This window comes from Hyaena hyaena, unplaced genomic scaffold (genome assembly GCF_003009895.1).
Source record: "Hyaena hyaena isolate Hyena2069 unplaced genomic scaffold, ASM300989v1 scaffold_241, whole genome shotgun sequence".
Lineage (NCBI taxonomy): Eukaryota > Metazoa > Chordata > Mammalia > Carnivora > Hyaenidae > Hyaena > Hyaena hyaena.
This window is the reverse complement of record NW_024080875.1, coordinates 2,297,826-2,320,862: the sequence shown is the minus strand read 5'-3', so window position 1 is coordinate 2,320,862 and position 23,037 is coordinate 2,297,826. Positions and strand designations below refer to the sequence as shown.

General features: G+C 40.4%; 2 protein-coding genes across 2 annotated transcripts in view; one reads left to right on the top strand and one right to left on the bottom strand.

The window, feature by feature from the left end:
• Positions 1 to 4,751: 4,751 nt before the first annotated feature.
• Positions 4,752 to 23,037, top strand: part of SPINK5 (serine peptidase inhibitor Kazal type 5) — a 271,657-nt gene continuing 253,371 nt past the window's right edge. The window contains exon 1 of the mRNA XM_039244507.1: positions 4,752 to 4,818. The gene's annotated coding sequence lies outside the window, so the exon portion shown is untranslated. The remainder of the gene's footprint in view (positions 4,819 to 23,037) is intronic.
• SPINK1 (serine peptidase inhibitor Kazal type 1) lies at positions 6,389 to 13,489 on the bottom strand. Its single transcript, XM_039244509.1, has 4 exons — positions 13,435 to 13,489; positions 12,353 to 12,384; positions 10,773 to 10,879; positions 6,389 to 6,514 (listed from the first exon to the last, which is right to left on the bottom strand). The coding sequence occupies exons 1-4, from the start codon at positions 13,487 to 13,489 to the stop codon at positions 6,469 to 6,471; spliced, it is 240 nt and encodes a 79-aa protein (XP_039100440.1). The 3' UTR covers positions 6,389 to 6,468.

Genomic DNA, 23,037 nt, shown 5'->3' with positions numbered 1-23,037 from the left:
GTCACAAAATATGAAAGAAGAAAACCCAACTCCTCAAAAATTTTGAGTGCCCCCAGACTCTTTTTTTCTAAATGTTAATTTATTTTTGAGAGAGAGAGAGAGAGAGAGAGAGAGTAGGGGAGGGACAGAGAGAGAGGGAAACAGAGTCTGAAGCAGGCTCCAGGCTCTAAGGTGTCAGCACAGAGCCTGATGCTAGGCTAGAACTCACGAACTGTGAGATCATGACCTGAGCTGAAGTCAGATGCTTAACCAGCTGAACCATCCAGGCGCTCCTGAAGTAATAGTTTTTATTTTTTGTTATCTATTTTAATTTTCTTTTTACATTTATTTATTATTGAGAGACAGAGCACGAATGGGAGAGGGGCAGAGAGAGAGGGAGACATAGAATCTGAAGTAGTCTTTAGGCTCTGAGCAAGCTGTCAGCACAGAGCCTGACACGGGGCCTGATCCCACGAACCGTGAGATTATGACCTGAGCTGAAGTCGGACACTTAACCTACTGAGCCACCCAGGTACCCCTATTTTAATTTTCTTTTTACATTTATTTATTATTGAGGGGCAGAGCACGAATGGAGGAGAGGCAGAGAGAAAAGGAGACACAGAATCTGAAGCAGTCTTCATGACTTGAAGCTGAAGTCGGACGCTCATCAGACTGAGCCACACAGGCGCCCCAAAGTAATAGTTTTTAAAGAAGGAAAAGCCATAGGTGGTAACTGTTACAGAAGGCAGAGGCAGTGGCAGTAGAGGCAATGGGATGGAGAGTTAAACATCACGAAGAAGCCAAGGGGCTGTGCAGTTTGACTAATTCTAACCCTGAGTCAGTAAGACTCTCCATTTTCTCATTCCTAAAATGAGGATCTCAGAGTTCATAGTAAGGATTCAATGGGAGAACGAACTCATGGGAATCATGTGATGTAGGGTCTGACAGGTAGAATTCCTCAATATAGGTTAGTTCCTATTATCTTTATTATTCTTCATTAACTTTCACCTGATACAACATCTTTAAGGTTTGAGAGTTAATTTCTATTAAGCCATTTTTTTAAGATTGTAAAGGTCTCTAGAACTCTAGTGTTACATGTTTTAAAGAAAAACACATATAATTTATTTCAGTAAATGAAGGAGATTTAAAAAGCTGAAATTCATCATGAACAGTTCAAAATATAATAAGGCTCTGGCCCTTCAGAACCACATTCCCAATAAAACTTACTAATTTTTCTCTTTTTGCTTCTCATTCTTTTTATAATCAGGTGCTTATCTCGAATTGTTTTAAAATTATGCATGGCTCTTTCCACTTTTTTCCCCTTGTGACTTCCTCACATGTGTATTTTTCTTACTTTCTCTGCTGTTTTCTCTTTGTGTTTACTTCTCTGTGTATTAAACAAGTCTTGCCCTGGTGACTCCTAACCACCACCTTTCTCTTATTTCTTTTTGTTTCCTTCAGCAGGGAGTAATAAAAAGCCAAAAACGTAGTATTAACTTTATTTTACAGTCCTTATTCATGACTACACCTGCGATAAGGACAGGTTACCGACTGCCATGTAAAAAGTTTGTGGGAAGGCCACAAGCAGCACACCACACAACTAGGGTGCCTTGATCTCCAAGCAGCCTTTTTTGTTTGCTATTTGTGCCTTTTCAGTGACTACTAATTTATTGAAAGGCAAAAGATTTATGTCATTCCTTTATTTGAAACATCATTTTATTGTTTATATATTCCACATTTTGAGCTAAAAGTTAGCTATGGCTTAAACAATAAAAAAAAAAAAGAACAAAGGAAATTGTCAGCTGTCCTAAGGCTTTGAAAGGTAAAAGCTTTCTGGACTATGCAAATAAATTTTATTTTTATTTAGTTGGATTAGGCTAGGGTTTATAGGGAATAAATTGGATCAGAGAAATGGAACTAAAGTTACAATGTTAGTCATGTCCCTATTTTTCAGAAGGTTCAGCACAGGTTTTTAAAAATGTTTCATTTCCAACAAGTTTACTTCTCCAATGACACAAAAATATTTTTATATACTATTCCCTTCGATAGCTTCATATTTCAAATACTCTGAAACCAACAAAGGAAACTGTACAGACCTCTATTGGACCTGTGACCATGCGTTTATCTGGAGTTGTTGTGTTCCTGCATTTAATGAGGGTTACAGTCCTTAGGTTTACCCAGGGATCAAGACCTAACAGCAGGAGCTGCATTTATTACCCTATTTCTTGCTGGGACCATGAAACCCTGCTCCATCCATAAAACTTGCTGTCACCCACATTCCTATTTGGGGGAGTATGGTTTATAATTCCAATCTTTTTACACGGAAAAGCAGAGAGATTTTAGTGAGATCTTATACACAGCTGAGGAATCTCTTCCGTAAAACCTCTGACAATTGAAACCTCTACTTCAATAATGCATTGAACCATTACTGGAAAAAACAAAATTCCTTGTATCAGGGAAATGTTAATATATCAGGAGACCTTTTTTTTTTTTTAAATGTTTTATTTATTTCTGAGAGAGAGAGAGAGAGAGAGAAAGAGAGAGAGAGAGAGACAGCGTGAGCAGGGGAGGGTCAGAGAGAGAGGGAGACACAGAATCTGAAACAGGCTCCAGGCTCTGAGCTAGCTGTCAGCACAGAGCCCTACGTGGGGCTCAAACCCACGAACTGCGAGATCATGACTTGTGCTGAAGCTGGACGCTTAACTGACTGAGCCACCCAGGCACAGACCTTTTTGGTGAGCTCCAAGAGCTCCAAGATGAATAATAATAATAACAATAATAAAAAGCTAATAATTCTTGAGCACTTACTGTATGGAAGACATGGTGCTGTTAGGGATTTGTGATTATTCAGAACCATATTAGAGATAAGGAAATTCTCTGGCTTCTCTTAGGTCATGTGGTTGGATGGTGGGAAACCTGGATTCCAGCTGAGCACTCAAAACCAAAGCCCCCGATCTTAACCATCCTATTGTATATTCTCCTACTGAGCCCAAATCAACTCCTTTAATCCCTACCCAATTAGCCTAAATTCTCTCTTTGGGGCCAACCAGAACATGTTCATCTCTCTTTCCCCCATTCATTTATGTAACAAAAAGAATATTAATTGAGTACCTCCTAGTTGTTAGTGTCCTCCAGCTTATAATACAGCCATGAAAAAAGGAAGGAAGTCTCTGCTTTCATGGTGTCGACACTCGCTCTCTTAAATGGTTTGAAAAGACCTATTAGATTCCTAAGGGTTTCCTTTTCTTCAGACCAAATTTTCCTACTTCTTTCAACCATTTATCATAAGACACATTTCAAGTTCTTTTTAATCCTGATAGTCTCTCTCTTCTAAACACATTTCCATTTGTAAACATGTCTTTTAACCACTAGATATGAACACAGCAATCCACATACTTTCTGATGGGTCTGTTAAAAGCAAGACAGACCCACACCACCAAACCAAAGCATAATTTAATTACAGTTTCTACTCTCCCAGAAATGGAAACTTAAAACAGTCAATTAGGAATTGCCTGATCAGGACTAGTTAGATAATCTGCCCAAGAGACCCCTCCATCCCCTAAAGGAAGGTAACCTTCCAATAACCAACCTGCCTTTTTGTCTAGTAGTGGAACCTCTTCGTTCCTGCTTCCAAATGGCTGTGAGTAGCTTTCTTTTTTCTTTCTTTCTTTCTTTTTTTTTTATACATTTATTCGTTTTTTTGAGAGACAGAGAAACAGAGTGCAAGCAGGAGAGGGGCAGAGAGAGAGGGAGACAGAGAATCTGAAGCAGGTTCCAGGCTCTGAGCTGTCAGCACAGAGCCCAACAGGGGACTTGAACTCACGAACTGTAAGTTCATGACCTGAGCTTAAGTTTGCTGCTCAACCAACTGAGCAACCCATGGGCCCCTAGCTGTAAATGTCTTTCATTCTGTACAGCTCTTCGGAGCTCCCTTCTATCTGCTAGATTGGATGTTGCTCAATTTGAATCCATTTTTGTCCAAATACAGCCCTGAAACTGTAATGTGCCTCAAGTTTATGTTTTCACAGTCCTGGTGCAGAAGAGCGAACCAGGAGCAGCAAGCAGCCAGACCCAGGGAGGTACCTGCTGTGCCCCTGAGCTCCAGCAAGCGGACCCCGGTACCTGCCGAGCCCCCCGAGCTCCAGCAACCGGACCCCGTACCTACCGAGCCCCCCGAACTCCAGCAACCGGACCCCGGTACCTGCCGAGCCCCCCGAGCTCGGTGCTTCGCGCCGCCTCCGGAGGTGTGGGGTCGCCCCTGTGGGATCCCGGCAGCTTTTCCGTGAGAAGCGCTAACGTAACCGGAACATTCTTCTTCCCGACTGGATCCAGAAGCCAGAGTCCGACTGGGTCTGACTGAGAAACCAGACAGGGTCCCGCGGCCGACTTGGTCCGACTTCCAAACCGGAAGGAGTTCCGGGCCGGCCTGGTTCCGGCTTAGAACGCGGACCGGGTCCGACTTTGAAGGGGGACTGAGCTGGGATGGGACTGGGTTCGCGGCTGCCCCGCGTCCGCCGTGAGAACCGCCCGGGGGCAGGGCCGGAGGGTCCGGCGCGAGGCCTGGCGAGTCCGTCGGCGGGAAGGCTGCCTAGCAGGGGAAGCTCCGCAGAGACGGCCTCGAGTTCCCGCGGCCACGCGCAGCGCTTCTGTCCTGGGGCCGCTCGTGCACGTGTGAGGAACCCTCCAGAACAAGGCGTCCCCGCCGAGCGCTCACCGTGAAGGGAGGGGAGGCTTGTTCCTCCTCTAACACACCGACGACCAGGCGGGGAAGGCTGGGGCGCCCTGCTCTCTCCGCGGCCCGCGGAGCCTTCTGGGAAAACGGGCCGAGGCCACCGAAGGGTAAGCGTTTGTACGAAAGGCGGCTCCCCTAGCGCGATCTGTGGGGCCTGGGCCAGAGAGGAAGGTAAAATGTCCTTGCCTCTTCCGTTCGCAGTTCAGATTGGCAAGCAAAGAAAGAAAAAAAGGCAAAAACAAAAACAAACATTTGTAAGAATTAGACCTTTGAGTTGTGACTCATGAATTTGCTCTCAGGTACCATTAGTTGTTAGTCCTTTCCCAGGGACAGCTATTGCCTTCTTGTTTGTCGCATTTTATGTACTGAGAACTTGGCTTGGCAACCATCGGGTTGACAGCTCCAAAAATATGGCCAGGTGGAAATGTGGATTGTCTCTGTTTACCTCTTAACAGGTCAGAGAGGGAGAGAGAAAGCAGAACCATTAAAGACAAACAATCTGGGTTTATGTATTCCTCTGCCTATAACCTCCAAACCTCTTCTCTCCAGACCTGTAAAATGGCCCAATTAGACATGACAATTTCTAGCATTCAATGATTTAACTTCCGTTTACTGTGGCAAAGTTCTTTAATATTAAGGGTGTCCTTCAGATGTCCTCTAGCATCATAGACAAGATGCAGGAAGCCATCTTGCATCCATAACTTCTGTTAGCATGGTTATTTGGTGAACTGTTAGGCTCTGTTGGCTGAGTCACTCAGCAGATCACAGCATCCTCTAGTGGTGAGATTTAAACTCCAAGAAACCCGTATTCTGAATAGTACCAGAAATTAACCGAAACCTTAAGAGTGTCAGGCAACTGTGTTGGGACAGATTTTGATGCACCTGGTGCATCTCAGGCTTTTTTAGACCTCTATCCACTTCTCCAATCTCTGCTGGTTCTTCAATGAGACCTCAGGATTTTAAGGTACTTTTCTGTCTCTTTTTCATGGATTATAGATACTTTTTTCTTTTGATGTACTTCTTTACCTCTACCTTATTTGCTGTCATAGGTCTTTTAATATGAGGATGTTACCTAACTTCATATGGAAGAAATAGGCAAAGAATAATCCACTTGAGCTGGATAACACAAAGTGTTAGATTTGGAGTCCTCCCTGGATTAAAAGCCTAACTTTGCTACCTTATTTGCTGGTGCTATTAGTCAGATTACTTAACTTTTCTAAGTTGACGCACAAGATAAGGATAACCTCACAGGGTTATTGTGACTCACACATAAATCTGAGTCAATTACACAGAGTCCTGGTACAATAATAGATGCTGTATTAAGTCGCAAGGAAACTTAAAGGAACTATTTCAGTCAGTGAACAGTAACCGGTAACATGTTTCTGGACTGAGAGTTTTCCAACTATCCTTCTCATGCCAGTTAATTCTCTATGGGATTATATGTATTCATGATTATTTGTGTTCTGCCAGTTAATATCTGCAGTCACATTTCCTGAGACCTTCTTCAGAATGTGAGGAAGGAAATGGGAAAGGAAAAAGCATCATGAAGGAAACTTTGTCCAAAATTTCAGGATTGCTGTGTTTTGTAAAATTTGTTCTATTCTGAGTTTATTTCAGCCCCCTGACCCCAGTGTAATCAAACGTGCCTTTGAGGAAAAAGCATTCAGGAACAACAAGAAGTATTTAGATGCATTTTATTCAACAGTCAGGCCAGCTAGGCATTGAAGTGACCACATGGGATTTTAGAACCTTGATTCTCAGCAAGGCCCAGATTTTTTAATGAGGACAGGGATCTGGCGCTTCCTATAGAAGAGATTGAAAAAAAAATCAACTTAAAATTTGCTGACAAAAAAAGTGACAATGAGAGAAAAACAATGAAAAAAGAGCAGCTTTATTTGAAATAGAAAAGTTTCAGGTTTATTCCCATTTCTCTGTTTTTCACTCATTTATTCATTCACTTATTCATTGATTCATCAAATATTGATCAAAACTCTTGCTTATATACACTAGGGATACAACAGGAAGGAAAAATGTCTGTTCTTACAGAGTATGCAGATCTGTGGCATTACAGTAAACCACTGAAATCAATCTCTAAATCATCACTGCTTCTTTTGCTCCTGATATCATTGTCCTAGCCACAAGATTTCCATTTTAGTTGCTGGCTAGCCTACTCCAGGATGCTCTAATTGGCTGATTTTTTGCCTTAGAACTCTGGGTATTAATGTCTATGGTATCTTACAAAAGGAAGTCCTGTCTCCATCCTGATACCTGCCAGCTCTAAGCATCCTCCCCTCCAGATAAAAACCTCTCTGCTCCCCAACTCACCACCTTTCCCAAACCAGTCTTCTCTTCTGTCAGCTAAATATTCCTAATAATTCCTATAATTGTTCTTCATGAGATTGTTTGCAGAACTCTCTCTCTCTCTCTCTCTCTTTTTTAACTATCCTTTCCTTGAATATACTGGTTTATAAAAATTCTTCTATTTCTCCATTACTTGAGGACATCTGACTTCCATATATCTTTTTACATGTATTTACCTGGACCTTTATTCATCCTTTTCAGAGCTTTTTTTTTTTTAAGTTTATTTATTTATTTTGTGAAAGAGAGCATAAGCAGGGTAGGGACAGAGAGAGGGAGAGAAGGAGAATCTCAAGCAGGCTCCACACTGCCAGCACAGAGCCTAACACAGGGCTCAGACCCATGAACTGTGAGATCATGACCTGAGCCAAAACTAAGAGTCAGATACTTAACTGACTGAGCCACCCAGGAACCTCCTTTTTAAGAGCTTTTGATGTCTTCTTGTTCAATTATTATTATTCATGTGTAACACTTATGTCTGAGTTGTTTAGCACACACAGCACAAACATCTAAACACAGTTGATATATTTCCATGACTGTCCTGTCCAGTAGAGAAGCCACCATCCCTATTCAGCTATTTAAATTCAAATATGTTAAAAATGATGTAATATTAAAAATACAGTTTCCTAGATGTACTAGCCACATTTTAAGTACTGGCAGCAAGTCTAGTGGCTTCCATACCAGATAACATAGAGAGAGAACATTTCCATCATTGCAGAAAGTTCTACTAGAGAGCGCTGATCTATAGAACAGAATTTGACAGTACAGATTCCCTAAGGAGACATAGAAGAGATAGAAAAAAGTCCTTACTGACTGTATCTGACAAGCACATAATGATCCAGGAGATGCAAGCACAATCCAACAACTAGGGTCAGAGCTTGGCTCTAGTTAACTCTACTACATATTCATTTGGGGCTTTTAACGGGTGGTAGAGAAAAAGGCAGCCTGGTACATTTGAAAATATTTTATATTAGAAAAAGCCACATTGTCTCTCTAGACCTGTTTTCTTATCTGAGAAATAAAGGAAGAGAAGTTACATTTTATGGCATTTAAATGTTCTTCCTATATATGAACATTTTTGAAAAAATAGAACAAGTAAGCAGCATGGGTAGGTTTTAAAGGCTGAAAGAAAGGGATATCTCAGCTCTAAGCTCATATTTTCCCAATATTTCACTCTAAATATTGGGCCTTTTGGTCTTGGCACTTGGATCTTTTCTAAATCTCAAGGCTGTTATTTTACTCTCTCCTCCCTTTGGATGGAAATATGATGTTTAACCTTTATGTCAACAACCTAGATCATGAGAAAATTAACACGTGTTTTTGAGTTCCCTTTACAAATCTTTAGTGTGGAAATAAATTCACCACAAAGTGGAATTTTTCGAAACATTCACCTAATGTTTCGGTTCTAAAACTTGAGAATGATAGATATCTCTCCCTGGGGCCCTATTTCCTCAATGCTTGCTAACACTGAGAATTTTCTGAAGTGATTTAAAGCAAACCAAGAGACATCATGCTATAGGAAAGCATGGTTGGTTGTTCTACACCATTATTTAACCTGGAATGCTTTTGTAGTGCTGCCAAAATTCAGAGCCCTGTTTAAATGACATCCTTTTCATGAATCCTTTCTTGACGCTTTCAATGACAAGAAATCTGATTTTCTCCTTCACACGTGTAGCACTTTCTTCACACCTCATTGATGGTGCATTTTACAGGTTACAAGAAGCTACCTTGTTTGCCCTGGTGACCTATTTTCTCTTACTCAGAAGCACAAAGAAAGCAGAGGAAACTAGCATGATGCTGAGCACATGTTAGGTGTTCAGTAACAGAGTAAAATATAAAGTCTGTGGTAAATCTGCTTGTCTACGTGCTGGAGTTTGATTCCCCACCTATGGTCACTTCAGAAAATGAGCTTCATTAAGGCGAGCTCACCTCCCTAAATAAAACTGTTAGGAAAATATATTTTTGGTCCCTAATCTATGCAATTTATATTTGCATTTTTGAGGGCTTTAGTTAACACAATCATTACCATCAACAAGAATGATTTTTTAAAGAAAATTTAATTTTAAGTAATCTCTGCACTCAATAAGGGGCTCAAACTCACAACCCCAAGATCAAGGGTTGCATGTTCTATCAACTGAGCCAGCCGGGCGTCCCTGTGATTTTTTTTAAATTTCAAGGTATTTGGGGGTATATTAGCTTTTAAAAAATCTAGACTAGCCACTGTTTTGCTGTAAAAGCATGTTTTTTTGGTCATATAAGTGATTTTTTAAAACTAGTTGAGAGAGACATTCAGGTGCTTTCCTCCTCCATTCCACTGTCCTTTCCTTAACACATGTATCTTCCACTATGCAATTAATTTGTTTCTCCCTTTTGTTCAGCTTTTTCTCCTTATTAGAATGCCTCACTGTCCTTCTTGAGGGTCTAGAGAAAGCCTCCAAATTTTTCCAAATCTTAGCAGGCATACTTAGTTGTTTTTAGTCTTGTGCTCTCAATAGCACTTGGCTCTTATTTCCACTACCCACACTGTATTAGCACTGAGTATAATAAAATGAGAGTCAAAACATGTTGGATTTTCTTCTTTATCTCACAGATGCTGGGGCTGGTACCTGACTTTAAAGCATAGTTGAGGGGCATCTGGGTGGCTCGGTTGGTTAAGCGTCTGATTCTTGATTTTGGCTCAGGTCATGATTCCAGGGTCATGGGATCAAACCCTGTGTCCATCTCAGCGCTGGCTGTGGATCCTGCTTAAGATTCTCTGTATGCCCTTCCCCAACTTTCTCTCTCTTTCTCTCCCTCTCTTTCTCTCTCTCTCAAAAAAAAAAAAAGTTGAAAAAAGCAAGGATATGGACCCAGATCTGTCACTTCCTGCTGGTTGATCTTGAGCAAGTAATTTAAGCTCAGTCACAATCTCTTCATGCATATAATGGGCTTAGTATTATCTGCTTCATAGACTTGTGAATATTAAGTGCCTTGCACAATGCTTGACACAATAAAGATTGTCTTTATTTTATTTTTTTTTTATTTTAAAATGTTTTATTTACTTCTGAGAGAGAGAGAGAGAGGCAGCGTGAGTAGGGGAGGGAGACACAGTATCAGAAGCAGGCTCTAGGCTCTGAGCTAGCTGTCAGCACAGAGCCCAACACGGGGCTTGAACCCACCAACAGTGAGATCATGACCTGAGCTGAAGCCGGACACTTAGCTGACTGAGCCACCTAGGCGCCCCAATAAATATTGTCTTTTTTTTTTTTTTTAATATTTATTTTTAGGAGAGAGAGAGAGAGAGACAGCGTGAGCAGGGGAGGGTCAGAGAGGGTGGGAGTCACAGACTGAAACAGGCTCCAGGCTCTGAGCTGGCAGTCAGCACAGAGCCCGACGCGAGGCACAAACCCACGAACCGCGAGATCATGACCTAAGCGAAAGTCAGACGCTTAACCGACTAAGCCACCCAGGCGCCCCATAAATATTGTCTTTTATTGTAATACACACATACATGCATGCATGTCTCCATAGAATCATACCAGATATAGAATAAGGAGAAGAAGAGATTGAGAATTATTTTTGGAAAAACTAGTTGTTTGTTTCTCTTTTGGTAAGATTAATGTTATTAGTATATTGATTGAAACTTAGGGGAGTAAAATATATGAAAACTCTAAGACAACTAGCTTAAAAATATGTTTTAAGAGACAGTCAAGTTTGTACTCACTCATTTTCAACACATAACATGCATTCATTAGAATAGGTTTTTCCATCCGTCCCACAGACAGGATTATAGATCCTAGTACATCCAATTACTTGAGTGTTACAGTTAGCCTGAAAATGGAATTAAACAGAATCACTTTCCATCATTTTGTATTCTTTGAATTTATAGCAAAGTCTCTAAAATGGCTTTCACTTCCCTGGAGTTGATCAGCTTAAAGACAGGCCTGACTCTGGTGGGGGTAGTGGTAACGAGTGTCCAAGACAAAGAGTTCAAGGTTTGGAACCAGAGGCCTGATTGTACGGACTGCCTCTGCTGTTTACAAGCTGTGAGACGTTGGCAGATCTCTCGGCGTCTCTGAAACTCAGTCACCTGTTCTGTGCAAGGAGAAGGGTATTTTCATCTCCCTGCCTATCTTGCGATGATGTTGTAAGGTTTAAATAAATAAGGTGAGTGAGGGCATGCCTGCGGGTGCTGGTTCCTCTCGGGTCAGCCACACCCTGGACATGTCTTCCTAGTCTACTGTGGCCCAGTCACACTGCCCTTCTCTCAGTCAAGTGATGACACCTGGTGCTTTGTGCCCTTGGAGTTCTGGCTTAGCGATTTCCTTGACATCAGTAAGAACTCAGAATCATGGAACAGCTGTCACAGGTCATACTTGCTTTTATGTACTATTCTATTTCAACCTTGCAACTGTCCTAGGAACTTTTTATTATACTCTTCTTCCAGTGAAGACAATGAAGCACAAAGAGATTAAATGACCCAAGGCCACACAGCTGGTAATTCCTGGATCCAGGATTCAAACCTAGTTGGTCTAGGTTCTGAGCTTTAGCTTTTAACCACTTCACTCTACTATTTCTACCCACCAGTTATATTTTGCTAATGGTCACTTATCCTTTATGACTCAAAATAAATTTCACTTAGTTAGGGGCACATTTTCAGATTTAACTAGGCTAGATTCCCCATAGTACCAGAACTCTTCACAACCCTTATCATTAGTGTAATAGTTTATTCACTCGTGCCCTTTTGGTTTGTCATCTGTGTCCTCACTAGATATAAATATAATGAAAAGAGGGACACTTCCTTTTCTGGGCTTCAGATTTATTGCAGTTTACCTTATAAACACAGAGAAAAATAGGAAAGTTACATAGAGGATATTTTTCTAGAGAAAGACCCTAGTCTCTTATTTTCCTGGGCTAGTTATAAATTAGGGCTCCACCTTGGGGATCGGAAGGACTTCATGCCAGCACAGTCAAGCTGCCTATAAGGAGGGAAGGCTACTTGGAGTGAAGTTAAGAAGAATGACACCCAACTTCCTTGTCCTACCAGATAGCCTCAAAGCATAGAAAACCCCCTCAGAGTGAGGGCTGTGTGACTACGTGGAAACTGCCTGTGTGTCAGTGCATTTGTCCTTCAGCATGAGCCCCTGTGGGGAAACTGCTGTCACTTTCCACACTTTTTAAGTCTTGCTAGCACCACACACCTGTCCTGACTTCAGGTGAAATGAAATGTGGCAGCCTGACTGTGTGTTGATTAGAGCAAACAGTTCTAGCCCTAGAGGTAAGAAAGTACAAAATCGTTTTTACCTCTCTTCCCGGCGTGTCAGCTCTCGTGTTGCCTAGAAAACATAGATCAGATGTTGTGAGGTTGGATCCTAAATGGGAGAAGCTAGCTCTGCTTTTATTCACAATTTTAGCTTCCATTGAAGACTGTGACTTCCCTGCTTTCCTCTTCTGCCCCCCAACCCTTTCTTATTTCTGTCTTCTCTCAAGGACATTTCACTGGTGTCCAGTCACTCCCTGCTTGCTGAAGCCTCAAGAGAATGAAGCAAAAGTTGGATAATGATCAAAGTATCTCAGTTTGGGATTTCACAAAAGTTGACCCATTTCTTTGAAAATATAAGTGATTTACTTACTGCTTGAAATGTATCATGTACGGAGCAAATATCTTATGAACGCTCACTGACATTCTCACCACTGATTACTAGACCTTTGATCTTTGAATTAGTGATGTAAGAAGTGTAAGTATCTTTAATTCAGTATATAGATGAAGATGTGGAGAGCTTATACAACTAATTGTAAAGCAGTTACCACTAGCAGTAACTAGGTCTTGTGACACAAAACTAACTTGCAATGACATGTAATTCTTTTTGTAAGTAATGTTAAAAAAAAATGGAGCTCATTGGACAACTCAACATCAGTCCCCAAGGAACTCATTCCCTCTTTTACATTATGCTGATTATTAATCCAGTTCACAGTTATCCAGTTCACAGATAGATGCTTAAAATTGCCATACTGCATTCCCCGGAAAATCACAGGTGTTGCTGGCATCATGTAGAGAATGGTCATTTTGGTTGAGCTCAGTGAAAGGAAGAGGAGCTAACCTGATAGTATCCAAAGAAAGAAATGTTGTTGAGATTTGATTTTGATATTGACAATTGCTGAGGTGATCTAGGTAAGGAGGTAGCTCTTCTGAGCTAAATGTCATAAGAAGCAGCAAGGGCACTTATGGGCTTGAAGAAGTCCTTTGGAATAGGCCCCTGGCCTTATTTCATCTCACAGGAACCAACAGATCTAAGACTAAACTCTACATCTAGAAGGTAATGGCCTCAGTAATGCAACAAGTCAAACAGGTTTTAAGCAAATCAGAAAAATATACAGACACCTACCAGAGAATCCCAGCAGGGCCAAGGCACAGAGAAGAAGGATGCTTGTTACCTTCATGGCTGAAAAGTTCTGTATCCAGTCAGTAGAAGATGGCATTGAACTCACCTCTTCTCTTCAGAGCCCTGGAACTGGAAGGGTCATATAGACAGGGTGGCCACCCAGGCTCCACCTCCTGTCCTGTCACCAGATTTCTTGGGTTATTGATTGACTCGTGTTGATAGACTCTGTAGCATAGCCTGACCCCAAGTTTCAGGAATGGCACCTGTGTAAGAAAGGTGGAAGCAGCAGCACGGGCCTGGAATGTGCTTGACCAAGACACCGTCAGAGAAGTTCTGGTGGTTAGTTAGTTGGTTCCCTCCACAACCTCCTCTGTGACTCTGGGCAACCCTAGTGTTCTCATCTCTAAGCTGAACTCAAAGGTCCCCTGTAGTCTGTAGCTCTGGATATGTGAGCAGGTATGGATATCCAAAAATTGCTCTCCATTTTTTCTTCCTCTCCTTCTGCTTCTCCCTTTTTCATTCTTTCTCTTTTCATTTGTTGTCACTCATTCACAAAGCTCAGGATAGCTGACAGAGAGACAGGTTAGAGATAGAGAGGGCTCAGTTCCCTAAGTGTGTGTGTGCTTTGGGACAAGATCGTGCTCTCCAGATGCTTAATAGCTCTGTGTTCTTGGACCGATAGTTCACTCTGCTGTGCCTCAGTTTATTCATCTGAGATCTGAAATAATAATAACACTTAAGTGTTTATCTTTCATTCACATGTATGTGTATTGTGTCTACCATGTGTTATTCGGAGACAGTTCTCCATTGTCTCTTGTGTTTCTGCCTGGCTTGTAAGGAGAGGTACTCACTGCCTGTGCTTCAGACAATCTTTTCAAGAGTTTGTACAACAAATGAACTTAGAAGGTGGAATAGTGTCCCTGGAGCAAAGGGGAGGTTTGTTCAACATTCATTATAATAAAGATAATATCTCTCTCCAGTGCAAAGATTAGGTGGGCATAGTGCACTTTAAAAAAGATTAGGGAGGGATGCCTGGGTGGCTAGGTTGGTTAAGCGTCTGTCTTTTGATCTGGGCTCAGGTCATGATCTCACAGTTCGTGAGTTCGAGCCCTACGTGGGGCTCTGTTTTGACAGCATGAAGCCTGCTTAAAATTCTCTCTTCCTCTTTCTCTCTCCCTACCTCACTCATGCTCGCTTGCTTGCTCTTTCTCTCTATCAAAATAAATAAATAAACTTCAAAAATATTTTTTAAATTAAAAAAATAAAAAGATAAGGGATTTTGGGGGTACCTGGGTATAGAGATTACTAAAAAAAATAAAAATAAAAAATAAAATAAGCATTAAAAAATTAGAGATTTTTGAAGACATGACATCCTTCTCATGGAGCACAGTGCACTTTCTCCATAGGTGCCACTTGGTCTTCTTCATGGCACCCTGTAGAAGCTTGGGAAATTAGAACAGATGACACTAGCACTGGACTATCGTCATTGAATAATTAAGTCCCTTGTTTCTGACTCAGGAGTCTGTGTTTTCTGCCAGAATCCCTTTAACTGTGGCAGGCTAACTTGTTAGCTTCCAAGTAGGGTAAAATCTCAGATCTCCCCTCCTCTTGATCTGTGCTCGTGTCTGAGGATACATCAATGAATAAAAATGAGAGTCCTTGCCCTCAGGGAGACTCCACTGCATTTTAGTTGGGGGAGACAGATAATTTTAAAGTATATCAGATTATGATAAATATTATGGGTAAAAAGGTTAAGTATGCTGGAGGATCAGGACATAGTTGTTATAGATGGGTCAGAGAAGGCCTTGTTGATTAAGTGACATTTGAACAGAGACATGAAGCAAGTCAGGAACTGAACCAGGCAAGTATCCAAGAACATGCCCTCCAGAAAGAGAAAAGCAAGTGCAAAGGCTCTGAGGCAGAAACTTGCTTGACACACTTGAGAAACAGCCAGGGTGATAGTCTGGCTAGAGCAAAGTGATAGAGAGGAGACTCACAGGGAGGTAAAGGAAGGAGTGAGGCCTGGATAGTGAAGGGCTGGGTAAGGACTTTTGTTTTTAACCAAAGAAAATGCCATTGGAGAGCTATTTCACAGGTGCGACATGATATAGCACTCACCCTAAAAGTTCATTTTTTAATGTTTATCTATTTTAAGAGACAGAGACTGAGTGAGAGCAGGGGAAGGACAGAAAGAGGGAGACACAGAATCTGAAGCAGGCTCCAGACCCTGAGCTATCAGCACAGAGCCCAATGCAGGGCTTGAATCCACAAATGGTGGGATCATGACCTGAGCTAAAGTCTAACACCCAACCAACTGAGCCACCCAGGCGCCCCTATGCCTTGTTTATTTCTGTGTCTCTAGTGCCTGCCAGAGTACTCATTTGTTGTTTCATTCCATCTTTTATGGAATTCAACCACCATCATTATAATTCAAATATCCATTGAGTTCCTACTGTTTAAAAGCTCTGGGCTGACTGCTAGGGAAATAGATTTTAGTTTCTGCCCTTATGGAGTTTAGGCTGAGCATTGATAGAGATAGTTTGAATGAGTAAAAAAATTTTCTTTTCATCTCAAATCATAATTTAAATAGCAGTTTGGTTGATAGTAAGAAGGTTGTAATAGCCACTGTAAAGGGAGTTAATATTTGACAGAAGAAATTTTTCTTTGACCTCATAGGCAGTCTGAGGAAAAGAGAACTGGCTGGGATCTCATTGCAGGAACTCTTTCGGTAATAATACCACCAATAATAACATTCAGACTAAGGCCTGTCTCATGCCAAATCCTGGACTCTCTCTACCAAACATTGATTTATAAACATTTTGACTGTGTACCCAAAGCAAAAATAGAAATTTTATGCTATAGCCTAATGTATACATACATATGTGTAGACAAAATTGTTAAGAAACAAAGCATAGCCTTGTTCTATGCGATGACTCTTCGTGGCTTTTATTCTGTTCTATCTCATAGTTCACGTACCCTGACATGCATTTTGAAAAACAATTAACAACAGTAACCTTGCCACCTTACAATCTTCTTTACTTAAATGCTAGATAAGTAGGATAATATTCTAGTTAGAGACTGGTCCTCATATTGTGATGGGAAATGGCTTTTGGGAGGCCCCAGGTTGAAGAGGAGATGAAGAGACAGACCTGGCTCCAAATACGAGTCTACCATTTCACCTGTGATGTGACTCTGGTTAAATCCTCCAATACAAAAATACATGTCATAATATATTCATTAGGTATGAGAATAAATGTAGAAAAGCAAATAAATACTGTGCAAAAGCATAATCATCCATTTCCCCTGGAATAATCATTGCTACCTGGTAATAACCTGACTCTTCCTTCCACAGATTGGAATAAATGGATAATATGTTGAGGCTTTATAAGATCACTGTCTGGACAGAATAAATATCATTTGCCCTAAGAGATGGGATAGGCATTGTCTGGAACAACTCTGCTTTTTTGCTAGGCTGTTAGCTGTATTTAGTGTGTTTACATGGCCTAAGCTTGTATAAATCTTTCTATCTGACTCCTTTTCCTCTCTGTGCACATACTTATATGTATGTGTCTTCAGGAACTCAGCAAACATACTATGACCTACTCCCCTCTGTTTCAAGGACTAATTATTCACCTGAATAAATCAAAACTTAAGAGAACTGTTCTAGTGCATGCTGATAATACTTGCTGGAATGAGGATGTTGCTTGGGCACCTGCTGATTTTCACATCCTGTGCCCAAGGTTTGACTGGTAACAGAAACTAGTTACATGGAGTCTCATGTATTTAGCCTGACGTGTGAAGACCTCTGACTTAGCTGCATCTTAACTCTTCCATCTGATTTTTCAGTATTCATGGAACGTCATGACTTGTCTTAATTATAACCACTTCTGATAAAAAATTTTCAAAAGTTTCTATGCCAGGCGCCATGGTACTTTATTTCCATCATTATAAATCCCTATTTATAGCACTATTATTTTCATTTTACATGTAAGGAAATTGAGATAGAGGCACAGAGATTTCAGTTGTTATGTTCCCTGGTCACAGAGACCAAATACTGATCACAGATTTTAAAATAGTCAAGTGCGCACAGGTATGCATATACAGATGTATATTTTATATGTGTGCATATATGTGTATCTGATACCTGACTTCACATCTCTTGTTAATTCTTCCTAAAGCACTTCTTTATGACCCACCACTTCATACTTTGAAACAGTAGTTTGAGCTTAATGACCTATTTAGAGCAGTGGCTTATACTTCAGGAGGCCTGAGTTCCTAATTTAATGTAGCCACTGAAAATCTGTCTTAAGTTTTTGCAAGGTCTCTTTACTCTGTAGGCTTCAGTTTCTTTACATACATGTGTTATAATGAATTCTGCTGAGTAGGTTACATTTTCACCCTCTTAATAATAATATCTTTTGGGGCACCTGGATGGCTCATTTGGTTACACCTGACTTTTGATTTTGGCTCAGGTCATGATCTCACAGTTGCGGAGATCGAGCCCCACATTGGGCTCTGTGCCTGCTTGGGATTCTCTCTCTCTCTCTCTCTCTGTCTCTCTTTCTCTGCCTCTACCCCACTTGTTCTCTCTCTCTCTCTCAAAATAAATAAATTAAAAATTATGATAATATCTTTTGATGAACAAAGGTTCTAAATTTTAATTGAGTCCAATTACTTTATTGTTAGTGTTTTTGTATCCTATTTATGAAAACTTTCCACACTCCAGGATTGTGAGAATATTTTATATAATCCTAGAAGCTCTACAATCCATTGTAATTAATTTTTTTGACTGATGTAAATAGGTCCCAAGATTCAATTTTTTTTTAACGTGGGTTTGTGGATAACAAACCCATTTTTAAATTATCGAAAGTACCATTTTTCCTTATCACTATGCAATGTCATTCTTGTCAGAAACCAGTTGGCCACATAATTGGGGTAAATTCCTTTATCCTATTCTTTTTTGTCTATCCTGTTCAGATACCTTACAGGATATTTTTTTCCCAATTTTGAGAAATAATTGACGTATGTCACTGCATACATTTAAGGCATACAGCATGATGGTTTGATTTACATATGTTGTTAAATACAATAGATTCATTTAGCATCCTTTTCTCATATAGATAGAAGAAAAAGAAAAGAAAGAAGAATAAAGGGGAAAAATGTTCTCCTTGTGATGGGAACTCTCAGGATTTATTCTAACACTTTTCCTCTATAACTGGAAGTTTGTACCTTTTGGCTAGCTTTCTTCATTTGTTCCTACCTACACATTCCCTGCCTGAGGTAACCACAAGTCTGATCTTTTTTTCTGTGAGTTTTTGTTGTTTGTTTTTGTTTTCTAGAGTTTTTTTTAATGACATCATATGGTATTTGTCTCTCTGTGTCACTTACCATAATGCCTTCAGGGTCCATCCATGTTGTTGCAAATGGTAGGATTTCCTTGTTTTCTTTGGCTGAGTAATATTCCATTGTGTCTGTGTATGTATATATGTATATATACCACATGTATATACTTCTTTATCTGTTCATCCTTCAGTGGACACTTAGGTTGTTTCTGTTTCTTGGCTATTGGAAATAATGCTGCTGTAAACATGGGGTTGAAGATATCTTTTCAAGTTAGTGTTTTTATTGACTTTGGATAAAGACCCAGAAGTGTAAATGTTAGTTCTATTTTTAACTTTTTGAAGATCCTCTGTACTATTTTCCATGGTGGCTGTAACCAATTTGCAATCCCACCAACGCTTCACAAGAGTTCCCTTTCTCCACATCCGTGCCAGCATTTGTTATCTCTTGTCTTTCTGATGATGAGCATTTTAATAGGCATAAGGTGATACCGCATTGTGGTTTCCATTTGCATTCACTTATTGACTAGTGGTGTTAAGCATCTTTTCATGGATCTGTTGGCCTTTAATGTAGCTTATTTGCAGACATGTCTTTTCACAAAGAAAAATATTTGTGCATTTTTAAACTGAATTATTTGAGTTATTTTTGCTATTGAGTTGCATGAGTTCTTAATATGTTTTGGATATCAACCCTTTATCAGATACATGGCTTGTAAAGATTTGTAATGTTTTAAATGTTTATGAAAAGAAAAGATGTCTTTTCATTTCATTCATAGTTTCTTTTGCTTTGCAGAAGATTTTTAGTTTGATGTAATCCCATTTATTTATATTTTATTTTCTTGCTTGTGCCTTAAGTGTCACATCCAAAAACTCATTACCAAGACCCACATCAAGGAGCTTTTGTTCCTATGTTTTGTTCTAGGAGTTTCATGGTTTCATTCTTATATTTAAGTTTTTAATCTATTTTGAATTCATTTTCGTGAGTGATCTAAGACCCGGTGGGCCCAGTTTCACTCTTTTTCATGTGAATATCCAGTGATCCCAGCACTATTTATTGAAAAGACTGCATACTGAACTTTTAATGAATGGGTTTTTTATATGTATAACACACCTCTTTGGCCCTCACAGATACACGAACTTTGTTCACTCTTATGCACAGTCAACACTGCCTGCCTTTGTATGATTCTTGTCTTTGCTATTAGGTGATATTTCCTGACTTTGCAGAGGCTCATCCTGTGGCTGTGGGAAATCTACCCTGACCTATCTGTCAGACCGCTTTCGTCTCACTGAAGCAGATCTTTAACTGATACCACTAAGAATCCAACTGGAGTTGAAAGATTTCTACTCTTTCTTGGGCTTGCTTTTTTGGTAGTCAAATAGTTCTGGAAATACTGGAGGTGAGCACTTGCTGTTTGGGTGTCAGCGAGGTACTGAGACTAGAGGCTCCTTCTCCTCATCACAAATATCCCATAGTTAACCTTAGGGAATATAAATACTATTTTATAAACAACACAGCTTTAAGGCACAATAAATGTCAGGTGGCTGTGACAACATGCCTTTCCAAGGTTTGCACTTATTCTGTAGATTAATTGCATTGCTCACAGGACTGGTAATGATAACTCATCTGTTCCAACTTTCACTCTTGTGTGTTTAAATCTGACCTATTAGTGAGAATATAGTCAATGCTTAAATGATTCAGGTCAGGATTTGCTTATACTGAACCTCTCTTGGAATTTCCATTTGTTGATTGATGCTTATCCTTGACCTCAGAGCAATTCTACCTTATTATCTCCATGATCCTCCTTCAAATGTTTGTTAATTACACCTATAGTCCACTTTAAAAATATTTTCTTAATGTTCTATTTATTTCTGAGAGAGAGAAAGAGAGAGAGCATGAGCAGGGGAGGGTCAGAGAGAGAGGGAGACACACAATCTGAAGCAGGCTCCAGGCTCTGAGCTAGCTGTCAGCACAGAGCCCAACGCAGGGCTCAGACCCACGAACCATGAGATCGTGACCTGAGCTGAAGTCAGATGCTTAACCGACTGAGCCACCCAGGCACCCCCACTACAGTCCACTTTAAATCTTCTTTTTATGATATAATCATGTCCACCATCTACTTCTCATTTGATATTGCTTCAAGTTTTCCCTCCTCAGGATGTTTCCATTTTGTCTTTGTGCTTTTGAAAGGGAACTACCTGGAACGCTACTCTGGGATCATCTGACCATGGCAGTGCCCTAAGGACTATTACCCCAGGCCCACTGTACACACAAAACTCTAGTAACGATGTCTAAAATCTCATTAATTATCTTTCAGCTCAAAGCTGCACTTTTACTTCATCACACAAAACTTAGACTTTTTCCCCCTCCCCATTTCCCACCCCCTTGCCACCCCCTCGTGTGTTGCTACTAAATTACTTTTCTCTTGTGTGTCCTTTTGTTGACAGAGTATCACTTTATCTGGACTGAACCAGATGGGGAAGTGCCTCAACCTCACTGCTTTCAGAGCACATTGAAATTTTGTAACCGATGTGCTTTTTCATTTAACAAATACATATATGGACTTTTGATGTGTTAGGTACTGGCGGAAGAGATGTAAATTTCACTTAAAGTTAGAGATAATTTGTTTGTTTTTTGAGGGAGAGAGCTGGAGTGGGGTAGATAGAGTGGAGAGAGAAAATCCCAGGCAGGCTCTGTATGGTCAGTGCAGAGCCTGACATGGGGCTGAATCCCACAAACCGTGAGATCATGACTTGTGCCAAAATCAGGAGTCAGACGCTTAACTACCTGAGTCACCCAGGTGCCCCTCATATGTGGAGTTTAAGAAACACAACAGATGAATATAGGGGAAGGGAGGGAAGGGAAGGAAAAATAAAATAAAAGCAGTGAGGGAGGCAAGACATAAGAGAATCCTAAATACAGAGAACAAACTGAGGGTTGCTGGAGAGGAGGTGGGCGGGATGGGCTACAAGGGGGAGGGTCATTAGGAGGACAGGGGATGAGCACTGGGTGTCATATGTAAGTGATGAATCACTAAATTCTACTCGGGAAACCGTTATTACACTGTATGTTAACTAACTTGTATTTAAATGAATGAATGAATAAAAATAAATTAAGTTGGAAAGTGAACAGAATGTGAGAAAATGGAGACAAAGGGAGCAATGTCTATTTCAAGAAGTTCTATTCTGAAGAGAGTGAGAAATAAGGGTCATTGCTGAGAGTGGGTCTTTCCCAACCACGATGATTCTTTCCCTAGGATACATAACATACCCAGCACATTACTTAATGATTGAAAGCACAGTCTTTGGAGAACAACACATGTAATTTCAAACCTGCCTGTGTGACTTTGAGTGATACTTCACATTTATGACCCCTGTTTTCACAGTCTTTTCTCTAAAATCTCTGGTGCTGATGTTTTAAGAGAGAGACAGAGCATGAGCAGGGGAGGGGCAGAGAAAGAGAGGGAGACACAGAATCTGAAGCAGGCTCCAGGCTCTGAGCTGTCAGCACAGACCCTGGCACGGGGCTCAAACTCACAAACCATGAGATCATGACCTGAGCTGAAGTCGGAAGCTTAATGTGCCAGAAGCTTTGCCTTTTCCCAGACTGGCACGGATTCCTCTCTAAGAATGATTAATTATAAGCTCAAACAGGAGAAAAGGAAGCATTCCATTTGACAAATGTAAATGTTTACTGAAAGAAAAGAAAGTGTTTTTGTGACATATGGAAACGAAAGAAAAGTTTTATAGCTAAAGGTACAAAGGTCTGTATTTGGGCACAAAAGATCAGTATATAACTAACCACATTTCAAATAAGGAAATAGGATGGATATGGAACAACCATAGCAAGAGGAAGAGGAAGTCAAGGAAATTTAAATAATTGGAATGGATTCTCATTTCTGGCCCTACTGCCCTTAAAGTACCCTCTCGAATTTTATTAATGAATTCATTCTTGCCAATTCTAATGGTCTTTTGTTAGTTTTTCTCACATCTCTAGGTACACAGTAGTGTATGCCACCAGTCTCTACCTGGTTTTACTGTATGATGGGGCATTTCCACTGATACCCTGAAATCACTTCAAACCTACTTTATAAAACAAATCTGAATTAGCTCTTCTGTCAGTCCTCCTTTCCAGACTTCTTCCATTTTCTTTAGAGCATCATCATAATTTCAGATCTAAAGCTTAAAGCCATCTTTGGTTGCTATTTTTCCCTGGCCCTACTTCTAACCAACCACCAGTTTTCCTCATTCATCTTTTATCCACATCCTA